General features: G+C 46.7%; 1 protein-coding gene across 3 annotated transcripts; it reads left to right on the top strand.

The window, feature by feature from the left end:
• Positions 1–2,368: 2,368 nt before the first annotated feature.
• On the top strand, positions 2,369–18,993 carry LOC122933032 (SET domain-containing protein 4-like). 3 transcript variants are annotated; one of them, XM_044287765.1, is made up of 11 exons: positions 2,369–2,482; positions 3,217–3,296; positions 4,282–4,377; positions 6,368–6,405; positions 8,668–8,756; positions 9,929–10,358; positions 10,915–11,089; positions 11,220–11,301; positions 12,188–12,268; positions 15,792–15,915; positions 17,883–18,993. In XM_044287765.1, the coding sequence occupies exons 2-11, from the start codon at positions 3,236–3,238 to the stop codon at positions 18,012–18,014; spliced, it is 1,308 nt and encodes a 435-aa protein (XP_044143700.1). In that variant the 5' UTR covers positions 2,369–2,482; positions 3,217–3,235; the 3' UTR covers positions 18,015–18,993. The 3 variants fall into 3 exon arrangements, with proteins under 3 accessions (XP_044143700.1, XP_044143702.1, XP_044143701.1); XM_044287767.1 differs by lacking the exon at positions 4,282–4,377; XM_044287766.1 differs by lacking the exon at positions 2,369–2,482 and having other exon boundaries at positions 3,217–3,330.
• The last annotated feature ends 297 nt before the right edge of the window (positions 18,994–19,290 follow it).

The following is a 19,290-nucleotide window of genomic DNA, read 5'->3' as shown; positions in this document are numbered from 1 at the left end:
TCTTTTCGGGTCCCAGCAGGTATTGGCAATATGTGGCAGGAATTTACATCTATTCTGCTTCTTGTCATGTGCCTAAAGAGTCTGGCAGGTATTTATCTTCTGCTCTGTCTGACTTCTGCTTGTAGTGGGCCTGACTAGCTGAGGAGGAATTTGGCTTCTCCTGGACTCTGGATATGTACTCACAGCACTGCTCGCAGGGAATGATGCCGTCCTGGAGATCTGAAGTTCTGGAGGTTGTTGCTTGCTTGTCACCAGCTAGGTAAATGACTCAGGCTGGGAAGATGGATCCTTGCCTCAGCAGAGGCGGGATCCAGGGTTGGGATCCCTGGTTCTGGGAGCTCCTACCAACACAGCTTGCCCCTGACAGGGGTGGCTGGTACACTAACTAAACTTCCTCTCCTCCTCATGAGACAGGACATGGGAACGTCCCACTTCTGCTCACACAGGAGAGGCTAGGATGGAATGGGCTATTCCAGGCTAGATATACTAACTGGCTATGGTCTGCTACATATTGCTGCCACCTGCTGGCGGACAGGTAAATTACAGCAAATACATAATACAGGCCTAGAAAATACACATAATGGAAAATGGAAAGTTTGACTACACAAGATGACAATAAATATACACTTGACATATTGTAGCAGGGAGACAGAGTTTAGTGACATACTCTGGGATGTTACATATGCCTTGTTACATAAGTCTCTCTGTTCAACCTGCTGATGACACTCAGTGGCCACTTCTGTCTGAGAACATCCTGCTTTAAGCCTCACAAAGGCGAGGTACTGTCAATCAATTGTTAGGTGTCGTCTTGGTCTCATGATGTCAGAATATGAACCGCATGATGAGGAGGACTGTTTAAATACCAATTCTAATTGAACCAGGAAATTTATTGGGCGATTAATGGAACAGCAATTTGTGCAAAAAGTACTGAAACGTTGAACTATTGGACATGTGCATTCAGACGGTTTAGAGAAGGTCCATTAAAGGGGTTACCCAAGAGTATAAAAAGCTCCCCCATTGATGCCTGGGTATATGGGGGAGCTTTTTATACTCTTGGATAACCCCTTTAAGTTCACTTGTAAAGGTTAGAGTGCATTTTAGGTTCATCCTGAAATTTCACCCACAAACCAAGTATCTCACTTTTTGTGAGTAGTTTATTTGCCCAATTTCTATGGACCCGATATATACACAATTGTAATTTTCCAATCATTACACCTATTATTAACGAAGTGCGTCCATGGGCCGCGGCATATATCCGTGCCAGGCGTTCACTGGGCAAGATTAATCAAATACCAGTGCAAGGATAAACTGGAGTGGTCGTCCATAGCGATCTATTTTAAGAGGCCTTTTGGAAAAGCAGCAACCTAATTGGATGCCATGAAGAACTACATCACTTTTTTTTTTATTGCATAGGCTTTCGTAAATCTCCTCTTCTGTTCTTAGGAGAGGCAAACCAAGAAATAATGGAGTCGTAGACATGATGGAGTGTTAAAGGGGTTGTCCTACCATACTGCATGATCACTTATCCACAGGATAGCTGAGAAGTATCCGATCGGTGGGGGTACGACCAACGACACCCCATCGATCAGGAAAATGGGGGACCTTGAGAGAGCGGAGGGATGGTCCCACCTCTGTGTGTCTGCCCGGCATCCGGGTCCTCAGTAGCGGTCAGACCCGCCACCTGTTCAGGGGACCCAACAATCAGATATGGATAAAAATTGTGGCAACAGATCTGTCATATAATGGAAAGGACCAGCGCCCGATGACCTCTTTGTTGGGGAGATTTATCAAAACTGGTGCAAAGGAAAACTAGCTTAGTTGCCCATAGCAACCAACCAGATTCCATCTTTCATTTTTGAGTGCTCCTTTGAAAAATGAAAGCTGGAATCTGATTGGTTGCTATAGGCAGCTAAGCTACTTTTCCTTTACACCAGTTTTGATAAATCTCCATTGATTTTTTTTAAACTAAATCTGCGACGGAGGTTTCCAATACAGTCTCCGACAATGCCACTGCAAAAAAGTGACCTCCCAGCACAAATGCGCTACCCATTTTTCATGCTCCTCTTTAACCACCTCTATTTTGGGTACATGTTCCCCATATATGAATTTAATGCACCTTTTAACGCCATTTTTGAGGAAGTTTTATACCATATAGAAAGTATACACCCTTTATGGATCCCTGTCACCACTATGCTACAAATTCCAGCAAGACTTGTCATTTATCGCCCACCACATGACATGGTGCATAATTTCTACACAATCTGCTTTGCGAGACTCTGGAAAGATGGCGGCCCGTTGTCAGCGGAGACACCGCACGGAATACAGACTTCTGCAGTCTTTAGCTCTAGCACCGCGTTGTCCGTGACGTCACACAACTGTATCCAAAGAGGCGTTTTGGCGGAAGTATCGTTCCCCGGAAGTAAAGTTGTGTCTCCCACATGGACGCTGCTCTTGGAGTCCTCACCTCCAGATCGGGGGAGATGTAAGCCTGTCTCCTGTCATGTGAAACTGGATGATAGCTCAGTGTAAATGGCCTGTAATCCGGGACTGACCACAGCTGAGGGTTCGTTCCAATTGTCCAGTCTGGAATCCAGGGGAAGCTGCTGTGTTTAGCTGCGTTGTAGTATGGATACATTGTAACAAGGCTGCAGCTGTGTGACGTGGTCTTGAAAATGATGAGGAATCAACCTTAAATTCCGAAACCCCTTTTTTACAGTATAGGCTACTCACCTGGTACCTGTCTGACAACTACCTCCCTCCGCTCCTCTGTGCACATGAACGCTCGGCTCGGCTGAGCATGCATGTGCTATAAACAGGGAGAAGAAGATCAAGTGCCTGATCCTTATCTCCCCTCACATCAGCCATCATGGGCGAGTTGGGAGGTCCCTCCGAAATCAACGGGTTCATCCAATCTATGTGCACAACCAGCTGTAGGGGGGCGTCCACACAGGATGTGATTTGTGGTGTGAGAGGTCATATTGCTAGGATAGGCCATTGCTTCGATCAGCGGGGTGCACAACCGATACCGAGAAGGAAGGGGTCCTATTCCAGAAGTGGGACCCCCACTGATCAGAGTGTGCTAGTGATCTGCTATAATGTTCCACGAGGGGGCTGCCCCTGTGGACAGTCATTGAGCTGTCAGACCGTAGCGGAGCCCCTGTGTCCAGCCACCCATAGGCCACGTGCTGATATTCGTCTTCTGCATTTTATTAAAAGGTACAAACCAGTATGAAGAATGAGTCCTAAACGAGGGCGGACGGGTAGGAGGAGGAGGAAAGGGCCGGAGACATCTACAGGTAACATCAGACCAGGACCGGGTCTTATCTACAGGTACAGAGGTTCTCGGGCAGCACCAACATGTGTCACAGTGCTGTATGTTCACATCGGCCCTGCCCCAGTGAGCTTACAGTCTAATTTCTCTATTCCAGGGACTCACACGCCCATAATTCATAGGAAGCCTGTTACATGGGTCACTCGTGCCCAGTTAAAGGGCATCTGTTGGCAGATTTCTGTTCACTGTTAGTCCCTGCTGTGTAAATGACCCCCGGTGTGCACAGGAGTGAGATGGGCCAGGTGTGTGACCTGTAATAAATTTGGCGCGTCTTGTGACAGTCCACGTGCCACGAAAGAGAATCTACAGCCATTGAATAATGAAATAACCCTGCCGATCCTAAAAAGGGGGAGAAAGAAACACCGACACAGAGCGCGGCCTCCCCTCGCCGCTGAAGACGGGCGCAATAGAAGGTCTACGAGATCGTCTCCAGTCCATTTCCAGCAGCGAGGAGCTAGATCGCTCTGTGTGGGTGCTATTCTCTCCTCCTTCTAGCGATCGGCGGGGGTCTCAGCGCACCGATCTACACCTTAGATCTGTCACTATGACATAACACAAGCTTTTCTAAAGTACAGGGACACTTTAAGGGCTCATTCACACGACCGTATGTATTTTGCAGTCCGCAAAACACGGATCCGCCCAAAAAAAACAACTGATGACATCTGTGTGATGTCCGTGTTGCATCCGTTATGCGGATCCCTTGTAACAATGCCTGTCCTTGTCCGCAGAATGTACAAGAATAAGACATGATCTATTTTTTTTTTTGCGGAACGGACTTGCGGACATACAGAAATGTTCTGTTTGAAGTGAATGGTTCCGCATACGGGCTGCAAAAAAAAAATCGGAACGGACACTGAAAGAAAACACGGTCGTGTGCATGAGCCCTAAGGGGAATGTCTGTGAAGGGAAGGGGTTGTAGGACCGGAGTCATTTGCTGTTATCGCCTGTAGTGAATCAGAGTCATGGAAGGCCGTACATCCAGCTGATGAGGTGGATGAAGGAGAGAGGATTCCGGGATAAGCGACTCAGGACGGCCCATTTTCCAGGTAAATCACAGTCTGCTCTATAAGGGCTCATGCACACGACCGCAAAACACAGATGACGTCCGTGTGCATTCTGAATTTTGCGGAACGGAACAGTCGTCCCCTAATAGAACAGTCCTATGCTTGTCCGTTATGCGGACAATAATAGGACGTGTTCTATTTTTTGGCGGAACGGACATGTGAACATACGGAAACAAAATGCACACGGAGTAACTTCAGTTTTTTTTGCGGACCCATTGAAATCAATGGTTCCGCCTACCGTCCGCAAAAAAAAACCGTAACAGACGCGGATAGCCCTAAGGAGGACATGCAATTCCTTAAAGGGAACCTGTCACTGGGATTTTGGGTATAGAGCTGAGGACATGGGTTGCTAGATGGCCGCTAGCACATCCGCAATACCCAGTCCCCAGAGCTCTGTGTGCTTTTATTGTGTATAAAAACCGATTTGATACATCTGCAAATTAACATAAGAGTCATATCTTACTTGTGTGACCAGAGAAGAGTCATATTTTCAAGCTCTGACTCATCTCAAGTTAATTTGCATATATATCAAATCGTTTTTTTTTACACAATAAAAGCACCCAGAGCTATGAGGACTGGGTATTGCGGATGTGCTAGCGGCCATCTAGCAACCCATGTCCTCAGCTCTATACATCAAATCCCGGTGACAGGTTCCCTTTAAGGAATTGCATGTCCTCCTTAGGGCTATCCGCGTCTGTTACGTTTTTTTTTTGCGGACGGTAGGCGGAACCATTGATTTCAATGGGTCCGCAAAAAAAACTGAAGTTTTAAAGGTTTTGTCCGCTCTAGAGATGAGCAAATTGATTTCGTACTAATTCGTCTCATCAGCAAGAGTCCTTCGGGGGGGCCATCAATAGTGAAGGAGTGGACTAGTGATTTGTCTCATCAAGAGTCCTTCACCTGTGAGGGGCTGCCCCCGCTGATGGAGAAGCTCCCCCCGCTGCCTGATTGACAGGGATAGACATCCTCCGAGTAGCGGCACAATCGCTGTTTTAGAAGCAGAGCCTTTGTGCTTGTGTCGCTACTCGGAGCGGAGGCGAGATTGTCAGGCCTGGGCGAGATGTCCGTTGCTGTCAATCAAGCAGCGGGGGGAGCTTCTTCAGCAGCGGGGGCAGCCCCCTCACAGGTGAAGGACTCTTAATGAGACAAATCGCTAGTCCACTCCTTCACTATTGATGGCCTATCCTCAGAATAGTTCATCAGTATTGGATCGGCGGCAGTCCCATTTCCGACAACCCTGCCAGTCAGCTGTTCTGCAGTAGCCCTGGTGCCTGAGCTACACAGCGCCATCCATTTTGTAGTGGATGGAGCTGGTTACTGCAGCGCCGCTTCCAGTCTCCTGTGGATCCCCTATTAGGACATATGCATGTCATGGGGGCAGGGCTCCCTGCTTGGTACCCACCTGCACAGGCCAGAAAAGAGCTTTGGTCTGAAGAGCAGCTCCTGTTGTGGTGGGCTCAAGCTTTTCATGTATTACCTGGACGGAGGTCCATCAAGGCCTGGCAAAAGGAACTGTTTGCTGCAGCGGCCGGAATCTGATGCGTCAACCTCTTTAATCATCTCCTGCCGTTTTATGCATTCAGCTGCTGTGCAGACTACAAACATGCCCTGTGTAGTCTGATCCTCCTTTCCATTTAGGCCGAATGCACACGGCCGTGTTCCGCGGCCGAGAGCGGTCCGTGGTATGCCGGGCTGGATTCCTGTTCAGAGCAGGAGCGCACGGCGTCATTGGTTGCTATGACGCCGTGCGCTTCATGCCACCGCTGCACTACAGTAATACGCTATACCAGTGTATTACTGAAGCGCACGGCGTCATAGCAACCAATGACGCCATGCGCTTCTGCTCTATACAGGAATCCAGCCCGGCATGCCGCGGAACATGGCCGTGTGCATTCGGCCTTACTGTGACAAGTAGGAGACCATCTCCCACCCTGGTTTCCCTGTCTAACACCTGCTTATAATTATCTCCTAGATACGGGGAGGGGGCTGATGACCACCCAGCTGCTGCAGGTAGGTGATGATGCACTTTCAGCAATAAGTAATATAGAGTTTGCAATTAGATAGGTAAATAGTTAATATGCACATATTTTCTTCTCGGGTCAGGTTTAGCGGCTGATGCACTGATTTAACTGTTTTGGCCCTGGACGATTTGTCATTTTTTACTCCCTGCCTTTCCGGATCCGTAACTTTTTTTTAATTTATCCGTTCACATATTCGTATTTATGAGAGACAAATTCTAATGGCATCATTTACTATTGCATACAATGTAGTGGGAAGCTGGAAAAAAAAAATCCAACTTGGGTTGGATTTTGTTTTTATGACGTGCACCATACGGTAAACCTGACCTGTATTCTCCGGGTCAGTAGAATAGTGTTGCCACAATGCCAACATTTTGATTCGATTTCGATACCAAGAAAAAGTATTGTGATACACGATACCATTCAATACCATGCATAAAAAAAACAACAAAAAATACCCACACAATAACCTCGGGGTTGTTTTTTTTTGACAAAGTGTCAATTGCCCATTATGTGAGTAGTTCCTTGATGGGGTCACTTACTAATAATGTGAGGCACATGGAAGTCTAAATTGATAAAACCATGTGCCTCACGTTAATAATAACCCCGTCAACTACATCCTTACATAATGAACAACATGGGGTTAATGTGAGATACATGATGGGGATACTTACTGTTAATGTGAGGCAAATGGTTTTTATCAATTTGGACCCCAGTTTCTCACATTCACACGACCATATAAACTGGTTCTCACCCGTTCCGCAATTTTGCGGAATGGCTGCGGACCCATTCATATCAATGGGGCTGCATAAGATGCGGACAGCACACCATGTGCTGTCCGCTTCCGTAGTTCCGTTCCGCAGCCTCACAAAAAAGATAGAGCGTGTCCTATTCTTGTCCACAATTGCGGACAAGAATAGGCATTTCTATCACAGTGCCGGAACGCACACGGGCTGGTATCCGTGTTTTCCGGACCGCAAAACACTACGGTTGTGTGAATGCACCCTAATAGAAAGTATCCCCATCATGTATCTCACATTAACCCCATGTTGCCCATTATGTGAGGATGTAGTTGACGGGGTTATCAACGTGAGGCACATGGTTTTATCAATTTAGACTTCCAAGTGCCTCACATTATTAGTAAATGACCCCATCATGTACCTCACATTAACCCCATGTTGCCCATTATGGGGTTAATATTGATGTGAGGCACATGGAGGTACTAAAGTAATAAGACCCTGTGCCTCACATTAAGGGCTCATGCACACTAACGTTTTTTGCGTTCCGTATACGGAACCATTAATTTCAATGGACTGTGTTTTGTCCGCATCCGTTGCTTCGTTCCGTGGCCCTGCAAAAATTATTAGGCATGTCCTATTCTTGTACGTTTTGCATTTCTATAATGGGCCTCCTGTTTCTTTTGGCAAATTGCGGAAGGCACACGGGCAGGATCCGTTTTTTTGCGAACCGCAAAAAAAAAACGTCACAGTCGTGTGCATGAGCCCTTAGAAAGGCATTCAGCACATACCTATAAAACCCCCAGGGCTCCATAGGAACTACAGCTCCAAAACTCCTGGTTTCTTCAGAGAGACCAGAGCTTTCAGAGCGAACCAATGGCTCTCCCAATTGCTGCTCGCGGGTGCCTACGTTTTTTGCTGTTAGGTGCCACAATTGACCACTGCATCTGAAGGTTTAAATATCTTCAATGGGCGTTATTGCCAATCGTAGACAATAGCCCCGAGTATTTGCCGTGTAAAACAGCAGACTTCCGCCGTACATTTATGAACTTTAGGTGTCCAGGCTGCTTCCGTAGGGTTTTGCCAATTTCTGTGTGGTGGGATTGTGTCTTGTGTATCTTCTGATGCATCCGATGATAAGTTCAGGTGAATTTTGCTTTTAAAAAGGTATTACAAGTTATCCGCAGGATAGGGGATAACTATTAGATGAGTGGGAGTCCTACTCCGATCATCAGAGCCCCCAGAAATGAACGGAGCATTTAGCCTTAGCTTCATCCATCACTATAGGAGTTCTGTAGATCACGGATCGCTATCCCCTGAACTCACAAGCACAACCTGCCACTCCCTTCATTTTGGGGGTCTCCAAGGGGTAAGAGGTGCTTGTTCTCCCAGTTGTAGGACCCCACCCAGTGTAATAGTTATCCCTTAGTCTGTGGATAGGGAATAACTTTTAACAACTGGAATATTCCTTTAAGGGACCTAAACCCCAGTTTACCCGATCTCTGTCCTCTTCCCAGCCAGGAGAGCTGATCATCTCCCTGCCAGAATCTTGCCTGCTCACCACCAGCACGGTCCTCACCAGTTACCTTGGCAAATATATCCACGGGTAAGCATTTCATGACTCCATGTTGGTTTTTCAGGTATCGACATAAAACTTAGCATCAATATCAGTACTGTATGTCAATTCAGTTTTCAATTTCAATGCTAATTCTAGTGAGTGGACCACTTATGGCTACCATGACTAGAAGGGCACGTGGGCTGCTGTCCTGGGGGTTCTCTGCTAATTCCTACTTATTAGAAGAATCCCTTGACCATAAACCGATCACAAAGTGACCCTCTGCTGGGACCTCCAGTGATCAGCTGTCATCTGTGGGAGACCTGCTCTGCAGCGCCACCATAGGTGAAATGAAGCATTACAAAGTGCCCATTGAAATGAATGGATGTGTAATGCAGGACGGGTCCTACAGGGCAGGAGAACTATGAAGGTCATTTATTAAGACCAGCGTTTTAGACGCCGTGTCCCCTACATCCCGCTAACCTACCAACTGTATGTCGGGGGCGGTAGGAGGTTTGGAAACAAGACAATAGATCTTTTTTAATAAGACTATTTGCAAAGTTGCTTTATGGTTCAATTTAGATAAATTGGGAGATAAGAGGGGTTGTCCAAGATTTTGATATTGATCCTCAGGATGGGTTATGAGTATCTGATCAGACTCCCCGCACCCCCGCCAATCGGCTGTTTCGCGCAGGAACCACACAGCGCCATCCATTGTGTGGTGGACGGAGCATACCTTAGTGGGAGCAGCACTGCATTTACCAGCTCCTTCCACTTCACAATAGACAGAGCTCTGTACTTCCGGTGCTGGAGCTGCTGCAGAACAGCTTATTGGCGGACTGTTAGATTGCTACTTTTAAACATGACATAACCACTATAAAGAGGACCTGTCGCGTGCTGGCAGAAGTTCACCAGCACCGAAAGCGGTGAAAGAAGTCAAAATTTGCCGGAGATGAGACAAGGACTTATTTCCAGAGGCATCGGATGTATGTGCATCTGAGGCAGGGACAGTACGCCTCACTGCGCTGTGCATGCGCGATACCCATGTGCAGGTCATGGCAGTGACATCGCTATGCTCCCACATGCAGTTGTCATTCAGAGCCATGAACATCCAGGCTCAGCAGGTTTAGTATTCATCATGAGGACCAAAGGACAAGCTCATCTCGGGAGCATCAGACCAGCATCATTGCCATTTATGGAGCATTTTTATGTTTTTTGTCTAGGTGGCGCCCCCCTGTGTCCCCTTTGCTGGCTCTGTGCACGTTCCTGGTCTTGGAGAAGTACCTTGGAGATCAGTCCCCATGGAAGCCGTACTTGGACGTGTTGCCTAGTGCCTACGACTGTCCGGTGTACTGGGAAGAAGAGACGGTGAACTATTTGCCGGATCCTGTGAGGCAGAAAGCCGTGGAGCAGAGGAGCGCCATTCAGGAATTCTACTCCTCAGCATTGCCGTTCTTCAAGTCCCTCAGTCCCTTGTTTCCGGAGGCCCCGGAGAACATACTAAGCTATGAGGCCGTGCGGTGGGCCTGGTGCACGGTGAATACCAGGACGGTGTACATGAAACACGCTCACAGGGAATGTTTCTCTGCTGAGCAGGATGTGTATGCTCTGGCGCCATATCTAGATCTCCTGAACCACAATGCTGGCGTGCAGGTAACGGGAGACTGCCTGACTGGTGCATATGTAATAATATGTATGTAATATGTATGTATGTAATATGTATGTATGTAATATGACTGCAAAGATTTCACTGGAGTAATTATGCCCCCTAGTGTTTATTTTGTCTGTAGAGAGACTGGAGGGGAGAGGCTCCTGCTGTGACTACTGAGAGGGAGGGGAGAGGCTCCTGCTGTGAGGGAGGGGAGAGGCTCCTGCTGTGAGGGAGGGGAGAGGCTCCTGCTGTGAGGGAGGGGAGAGGCTCCTGCTGTGAGGGAGGGGAGAGGCTCCTGCTGTGAGGGAGGGGAGAGGCTCCTGCTGTGAGGGAGGGGAGAGGCTCCTGCTGTGAGGGAGGGGAGAGGCTCCTGCTGTGAGGGAGGGGAGAGGCTCCTACTGAGAGGGGAGGGTGGGGGGGCTCCTGCTGTGACTACTGAGAGGGAGGGGGAGTTCATTTCATCTCCTGGCTTCTCTATGGATATTCTTTGGACAATATATTCTCTGTTTTAGTGATAGTCATTTGCCTGACATTTGGCTCTTATTTCCTCCATCTCAGGTGGAAGCTTCTTTCAATGAGAAGAATCGATGTTACGAGATAAGGACTAAGGTTCCTTACAAGAAATACGAGCAGGTGTTCATATGCTACGCTCATCATGATAACCAGCGCCTCCTCCTGGAGTATGGCTTTATTGCAGCTCACAATCCTCATCAAAGTGTGTATGTGGCAAGAGGTTTGTGTAGTCTTCAGTGCAGCTCCATAATTATCTATCTGTCTATCTATTTATCTATCTATTCTTCCCCTATCTATCTATCTATCTATCAATTCATCTTCTTCATCCGTAATGATTGTAATTCTTCTAGACGCCATCCTTCAGTTTGTTTCCAGAAAAGACAAACAGTTACAGAAGAAATGGTCACTTCTTAAAGAAAATGGCTTTTTAGAGTAAGTTCCTTTTCATCATCCACCTCAGATTGCCCCTCAGTACGTGGTGTTTTTTAGCAGTATATTGAAGGGTCCATTTACACGCCCCCAGTAGCTCCTGATGGACCCCATTGATGTGGGGTTTCCATCGATGGATACAATAGGGCTGCATGCTGTGCTCGTGTTCCATTCAAATATTTATGAAATTTCTGAGAAAGCCTTCAATGGAAAAGTGAACAGAGCCTTAGCCGAATGTGCTAGATAAGTGTCATACCTACAGCATGGCAGATTTATTATGTGTTTCAGTCACTTTTATGCCTTTCTAGACAATAAGGTCCTATGGCGACTCTTCTAGATAAAGAAGTCAAGTATCTGCTGTGGAAGGGTCAGCAGCAATGCGTCACAACATTTTAAAGGAGTTGTCTCACATCAGACATGGTTGGCATATCACTAGAATATGCCACCAGTGTCAGATAGGTGTAAGTCCCACCTCAGGGACCTGCTCCTGTCCCCAGAACTGAGCTCCCAATGTGAAGGAGACCCTACCGCGCAGTCATTCATTTCTATGGGAGTGCTGAAAATAACTGAGCAACGGGCTTGGTTATCTCCAGAAGTCCCATAGAAATGGAGAGGGCACCGCGCAAGCGCAGCCACCGCTCCATAGAAATGAATGGAGGACGCTTTCCTTCACTTTGGGAGTTTCGTTGTAGAGATAGGTGCGGGTTCCTGAGGTGGGACCTACACCTATGTGACATTAGTGGCACATCCTAGTGTTCATCGTGACCACTTTTCACGACCGTGTAGGTGCGACAGTAAACGTCCAGGAACTTTTAGTGTATCTCTGGCGTCTTGGGGACATCGGCAGTAATTCTGTGCCATCCATTAGACACTCTCTTTCTCTTTCCAGGAACCTGACATTTGGACCAGATGGCCCCTCCTGGAGGCTCCTTACAGCCTGCAGACTACTGTGCCTTGGCGCTGATGAGTTGTATGACACTCGTTTCATCTTGATACCTCTGTTTATGAAGTTATTAGTTTTCCTGTATATTTTGCATCTAATTACATAGGTTCAGATAGTAAGGCTAGTTTCACATATGCAGTAAGAGATCTGGCAGAGCTCTCTGGATCTGGCATTGCCGAACGGTACCGGAATGCCCGCCGGCCCCATTAACTATAATGGAGTCCGGGGGAGATCCAGCCGCTACCCGGCAAATATACTGGGGATGGCCAGGAAAAAAATACGCTGCACACGCAGGTTTTTTTCTGGCCGATTCCCGTCATATTACCGGAAGGCTTTACCGTACATGTGAAAGTTGCCTAAGTGATCAGTGTGAATGGCCAGACCTGACAGGATGACATACCGTCTCCTGCTTCCGGAGCACACCCCGTAGTCGCTGTGAGCGAGAGATGAATGACTTTAGTCGCTCAGTGACTGACATAAGATTTTCACTTCTATTTTCAAAGATCTTCTGCAGCAGCTAAATAGTGTTTTACTGCCACAGCTTGTGTAAAGTGCTTTGTACCCCTCCCCAATTACTGCAGAACTTCATCGATAAGATACAATGCAGCTTCTTTCTTGAGGTTCTGCAGCATCTGAAGGGTGTACTGTGCAGCCCCTGCTGCTGCAAAGTGTCTTGGGGACCTTCTTTATTCATCACTATTGACTTAAAGGGGTTGTTTTTAAGACAACTTACCCCTATCTTCAGGATCAGCAGAGGTCCGAACGCTATGGCCCCTGCCGACCACAAGAACGGGGGTCCTTGCTCCCTGTTTGAATGGAGCAGGAGATATGCTGGCGTGACTGTCTATTGCTTCATGCAACTCTATGAGACTGCCAGATAGGCCAGCGATTGTAATACGCTCTATCTCCAGCAGTCCCATAGAGCTGAATGGAGCGCCGGCATGCATGTGTGACTGCCGCTCCGTGCAAATGGGGGAGCAGGGACCCCCATTTTTGTGCTCACAGGTATCCCAATGGTTGGGCCCCCACCTATAAGACACTGTCTTATCCCTTATCCTGTGGAGATTGGGGAGCAGTTGACATAATGGGACAACCTCTAAAGTTCCGCTTAGGGTGCATTCACATGAACGTGTGACATCCATGCTCGTTTTGTGGTCCGCAAACTGCAGATCTGCAAAACGCGTCCACTGACTGTGTGCGCCCTGCGTTGTGCTGCGGACCCATTGAAGTCATGGTGTGGGGTGCACATGGCCAGTGCCCTTGTTTTGTGGATCCGCGATTTGTGTGATTGCACCCTTAAAGGGTTATTCCAGTTGGAACATGTTATCCCCTAGCCACTCAATAGGGGGATTGCTGTTCGATGAGTGGGGGACCTACTGCTGAGACCCCAACCATTCATGATAATGGGAGTACTATGCTCCTGTAGGAATGGAGTGGCAGGTCGAGCATGTGCACCATCTCTATGGGACTGTGGGAGACAGGTAGGTACAGTGATCTGACTTCTCCAGGAGCCCCATAGAGATGAATGATGCAGCAGTGTGCATGCTAGACCGCCAGTTCATTCAAATGGGGGACTTGGGACCTAATCTGTTATCCTCCCCATCATGTGGATAAGGGTATTAGGTGTTCTTACATGGGGCTGATTTTTTTTTTTCTGCCGAAATCCGCACAGGCAGAAAACTTAAAATTGTTAAAATCTCATTACTTTGCTGGCATTGTATTATGCTGCAGATTTTGAGTCCGTAAATTTGCAGCAATTACGCTACATGTACAGGAGACCTGAAGGTGAAAGAACAGGAGAGCACTGAATGAAGCGGCTAGAGAGGGGTAGGGTCCTCAGGTAAAAGTGGTGGCGGAGGGGACAGTATGCAATAGACACGTGAGAACCTGATTTATTATCGGCCGTTTACGAGAGTCTGTCAGCAGTCACGACCATGCTAAACTGCTGACTGCACTAGGTAGAGTCTGAGGAGTACAGGATACATGTGCATTTTATGGAGCTTTATTATCAGGAGTAGTGTGGACATAACATTTTGTTCTGCTCCTTGAGGAATAGGGTGAATATGAACTATTATTCTGCCATGTTTTGCTCCTGCAAGTGCCCAGGGTGGAGCTTCACTGTGAAATGCTCTCCGCATTGAACTTCCTAGCCGCTCCCCTCGGCTCTAAGTGACAGCTGTAGTGGTCTACTGGTTGGATCCTACAGCTGTCACTCAAAGCAGAGGGGAGGGGTTGTGAAGCAGCCAAATGCAGAGGTGAGGTGAACGCATTGCACCCGCAATGAATCCTGACACATTAATTTCTATGGGGCTGTGCACATGAGCGTTGATTTTCACGCATCACTTGTGCGTTGAGTGAAAATCGCAGCAAGCTCTATATTGTGCGATTTTCACGCGAAGCAGGCCCCATAGAAGTGAATGGGGCCGCGTGAAAATCGCAAGCATCTGCAAGCAAGTGCGGATGTGGTGCGATTTTTGACGCATGGTTGCTAGGTGACGATCGGGCTGGGGACCCGATCTGTATTATTTTCCCTTATTACATGGTTATAAGGGAAAATAATAGCATTCTAAATACAGAATGCAAAGTAAAATAAATTAACTCACCGAGTCCACTTGATCGCGTAGTTGCGGATCTCTGTCCTATTCTGTAATGTTGAGCTGCCGGCTAAGGACCTGTGGTGACGTCACATCACATGATCCAATCACATGGTCCCTCACCATGGTGATGAACCATGTGATTGGACCATGTGATGAGCACAGTGACGTCATCAAAGGTCCTATTCCTGTGCACAGCAAAGAAGAAGACAAAAGAGAAGCCGGGCTGCGCGATCAAATGGATTAAGGTAAGTAAAATTATTATTATAATTTTTTTTTTAACCCCTCCAGCCTTATTGTACTATGCATTCTGTATTAAGAATGCTATTATTTTCCCTTATAACCATTTTATAAGGGAAAATAATAGCATCTTCAGAACACCTAACCCAAACCCGAACTTCTATGAAGACGTTCGGGTTTGAGTACCAAACATGCCGATTTTTCTCACGCGCGTGCAAAACGCATTACAATGTTTTGCACTCGCGTGGAAAAATCGTGCATTTTCCCGCAAAGCCCCCGCATCTTATCCGGGCAAAAAACATGACGCCCCTGTGAAAGAGGCCTAAAACTCTGCCCTGGTTACATTTAGGAGCAGAATAAAAGTTCATATTCGCCCTACTGCTGATAATAAACCTACCCAAAAGGTATGCTTGTCCTGCTCACCTCAGCCCCTGCCTAGTGCTGTCAGCAGTTCCACATTTTATTTCAGTCCTTAGCCTGAAACAAGTGCCGGATTATTGGATGCCAGAGTAAAGGAATTGTGCTGCGGTAATAATGATTACGTCAGATCTGTTTCTTCTGGAAGGGCCTGGTCCTTACCAGCCAGCTTCATTAGACGCTGCTATTACAGGAACACATAACGTTTTCTGTAAAGGGGATAAGAAATAATGAAATGAGAAAGAATTCAGTAATTTTTTCCTAATTTTTTTTCTCTCTCCTCAATGTTTTGATTTCAGCACATCCTGGAAAAAAATTCTTCTGGGAAGTTTTGTGTCTGAGTCTTGTGAGCGGGCATCCGTGGAACTTGTGCGGAAACTCTGCCTCCATTTACTAGAACAGACCACCCGTGCTCTAGACGAGGTGAGTCAGGGAAACGTATTTGAAATTAAATTGTAGTTACATTTTTGTCCAGAAAAATAGATATGGATATTTCACTAAACCCCTTTAGCTAGGTAGACTCTAAAGGGGTTTATGCGGAAAAAAAAAGACTGCTTTCTTCTAGTAACAGCGCCACAGTTGCCTGATGGTTGAGTCTGGAACTGCAGGTCATTCTTCTCCTCTGGATAGATCATCAGCATCTGACCGGTGGGGGTCCAACACCCGGGACCCCCACCGATCAGCTGTTTGAGAGGGCAGCGGCGCTCCAGCAGCACCGCGGCCTTCTCACTGTTTACCACTGGCCCAGTGACGTCAACACTAGTATCAACTGGCCTGGGCGGGGCTAAGCTCCATTCAAGTGAACAGAGCTTAGCCGCGCCCAGGCCAGTTGATACTAGTCGTGGCGTCACTGGGCCTGCGGTAAACAGTGAGAAGGCCGCGGCGCTGCTGGAGCGCCGCTGCCTTCTTAAACAGCTGATCGGCGGGGGTCCCTGGTGTCAGGCCCCCGCTGATGATCTATCCAGAGGATAGATCATCAGTGTAAACAAAGTGCAGAACCCCTTTAAAGGGGTTATCCCATCTTAGACAATGGGGGCATATCGCTAGGATATGCCCCCACTGTCTGATAGGCGCGGGTCCCACCTCTGACTGTATGTCCATACAAAGCAAACCTACTTAAAAAGTTATGGGTGTCAAAAAAAATAAAAAAGTTATGGGTGTCATAATACGGCGATGCAAAGCAATTTTATGTCATTTTACAAATAGTAAAACAGAATAAAGGGTATATGCACTTGGTTTGGCTGTATTCGCACTGACCTGCAGGATGAGGGCGTCATCTAATATTTAACCCACAGTGAAAGTCGCAAAAACAAAACCCCCAAAACAGTGGTGGAATAGCTTTTTATTCCACCGCACGAATACCATTTTCACAGTTCCGCGATGCATTACAGTATTTTTGGCCCTATAAGACGCACCGGCCCATAAGACGCACCTAGGTTTCAGAGGGGGACAATAATAAAAAAAAATGTTTTATCAGACCTCACCTAATAGCCCCAATCAGACCCCCAATGTTAATAGGACCCCAACAAGACCTCAGCTCAGACCCGAATGTGAATGACCCCCAATCAGACCTCCTATCAGCCCCCACTGCCTCTCATATTAGCCCCCATTGCCTCAATGACAAAGCTCAGAGATAAAGCAGTGCTTGGGAAAAACTGTTAAGGGGTTAAAATAGCTTCTCGGTCTTAGAGAACTCCTTTAAACACAGTTATCAAATCGTAGCTCTCTATTTTATGGAGATTGCCCCTCATTTTAATTCTTCTACATAGAATAGAATTGGAAATTCCACCATGTCTTCTTGTGTGTAGGCAGATGATACCCATGAACTGCAGACCTTTACCTGTTGTAAATCAGATCAGCCCCTATTGCCTCATGTTTAATAAAATAAATAAACCTCTATCACCGCCCCCCCTTTCTTCTTCCTCCCGCTGTCGGCTGTGCTGTGAACCGGCGTGCACAGCCGACAGCCGAGGACCAGGAAGCGGTAAGTACAGAGCCTTCACCGCTTCGTGCTCCTCCGGTACTAATGAGCGCTTCCATAATAGAAGTGCTCATTAGTATTCGCCCCATAAGACGCAGGGGCATTTCCCCCCCACTTTTGGGGGGAAAAATGCGTCTTATAGGGCGAAAGTTATGGTATGTTAAATAGTGCCATTAAAAACCACAACTGTCCCACAAAAAAAGCAAGCTCTCCTCTGGCCTTGTCACAAGAAAATTAAAAAGTTACGGCTCTTGGAAGACAGGGAGGAAAAATTTAAAACATTGCTTCCAAATTGGCTTGGTCCTAAGGGGGACCCTGGTTTTTCGATAGGTGGTGGTTTCACTGGAGGGACCCCACCCATCAGACATTGTGTGAATTGTACATTTTCATTGCATTGTTGTCTTTTCAGATCTCATCTCGGAAAAGTGAGAAGACAGCGGATCCTCACCTGGTTTTGGTGGAAGCCTTAAGACAAGAGGAAATGAAGATTCTGACATCTTCAGCCAATATTCTAGAGAATGGAGACACAACTACAATATGACTGAGGTTGGCGCACATACTCGGTTCCATCCTTTAACTGCCACCAGCCTTATCTACTGTTAGAAACTGTGACAGTTACATGGAGAGAGCTGCATCAGAAAGGACATGCCTCCTGAGCTGTAATAGGGAGAGAATTTCAGCAGCAAGGACATGCCCTTGAGCTGTGACAGGGAGAGAGTTGCAGTAGTAAAAAAATCACCCCCTGGATGTGCCCCCTTAGCTGTGATAAGGAGAGAACTGTAGCAGAAAGGACACGCCCCTTGAACTGTAATAAGGAGAGAGCTGCAGCAAAAAGGACACATCTGGTGAGCTGTGATAGAGCTGTAGCAGAAAGGACACCCTCCGAGCTGTGATAGAAAGCTGCAGCAGAAAGGATATGCCCCCTGAGCTGTGATAGGGAGAGAGCTGCAGCAGAAAAGGATCCCCCCCATCCTGAGCTGACAGCTAGATATAAAAATAGCAGAGCAATGAGTGGGGAGATCTCTGGATCCATGTGAGGTGCAGGGCTGGTTCTAGCTTTATTAGAAAGAGATCGTCATGTACTGTATGATGTCTGATTTAAATGAGTTTTCCCAGTGCAAAAAATACATTAAAAAGGTCCCATCAGGGTCATGTCTGTTTTGATGTGATGTGGATGCATGTCTAGATGTACCTTTAAAACATTTCCACTTTTGAGTATCTTTTACTTTTTAACCTAAAAAGGTTTAATCTTTTGCTCTGATAAATTCCTTACTATATCCCTTCAGTGGTCAGAGCTCCCTTTTTTCTAATACAGAGCTCCAAATCTCCTGGACATAGAGATAAATACCGGTAATAACATTCTGGTTACTTGCAGCCACCACTAGGGGGAGCTCATACTATTCATATATTGAACTGAAGAATACACAGTGTGCAGTCAGCTCCCCCTAGTGGTGGATCCACATGATATCTACTGTATATTAGTAAGCATATATATATTAATTTTTTTATCTGTCCATGTAATATGCCATTTTGTTATGTGATGGTATTTTATCCATTTTCATAAATATTGTTTTTATTAAAAAGTTGGTGTTTTTGTATTTTTTATTTTACTTGTAACATTTTACATTCATTGGCGTCAACAGTGTAACTGGACTGTCATACCAATATTCAGACAGTGACCTTTTATATTTTCTATTGTGTCCCTGTACATTGTCATTGGGTACTGATCTCCAGGTGACATATTCCCAGGTGTTGTCCAGGATTTCTATCTACCATCAATAACAAATCTTTGGGGGGGGAATCAATATCCTGCACCC

The sequence above is a fragment of the Bufo gargarizans genome, chromosome 3, assembly GCF_014858855.1.
Source record: "Bufo gargarizans isolate SCDJY-AF-19 chromosome 3, ASM1485885v1, whole genome shotgun sequence".
Classification (NCBI taxonomy): Eukaryota; Metazoa; Chordata; class Amphibia; order Anura; family Bufonidae; genus Bufo; species Bufo gargarizans.
Note: the sequence above shows the minus strand (reverse complement) of the source record. Positions and strands in the feature narration are given on the sequence as shown.

Bases quoted from the DNA above. Each gene is read 5' to 3' on its own strand.
- LOC122933032 (XM_044287765.1), top strand. From the start codon at position 3,236: ATGAGTCCTAAACGAGGGCGGACGGGTAGGAGGAGGAGGAAAGGGCCG. The intron at 4,378-6,367 runs GTAAATCACAGT...ATTATCTCCTAG, and splicing joins CAGGACGGCCCATTTTCCAG to ATACGGGGAGGGGGCTGATG. The intron at 12,269-15,791 runs GTATGACACTCG...TTTTGATTTCAG, and splicing joins TGCCTTGGCGCTGATGAGTT to CACATCCTGGAAAAAAATTC.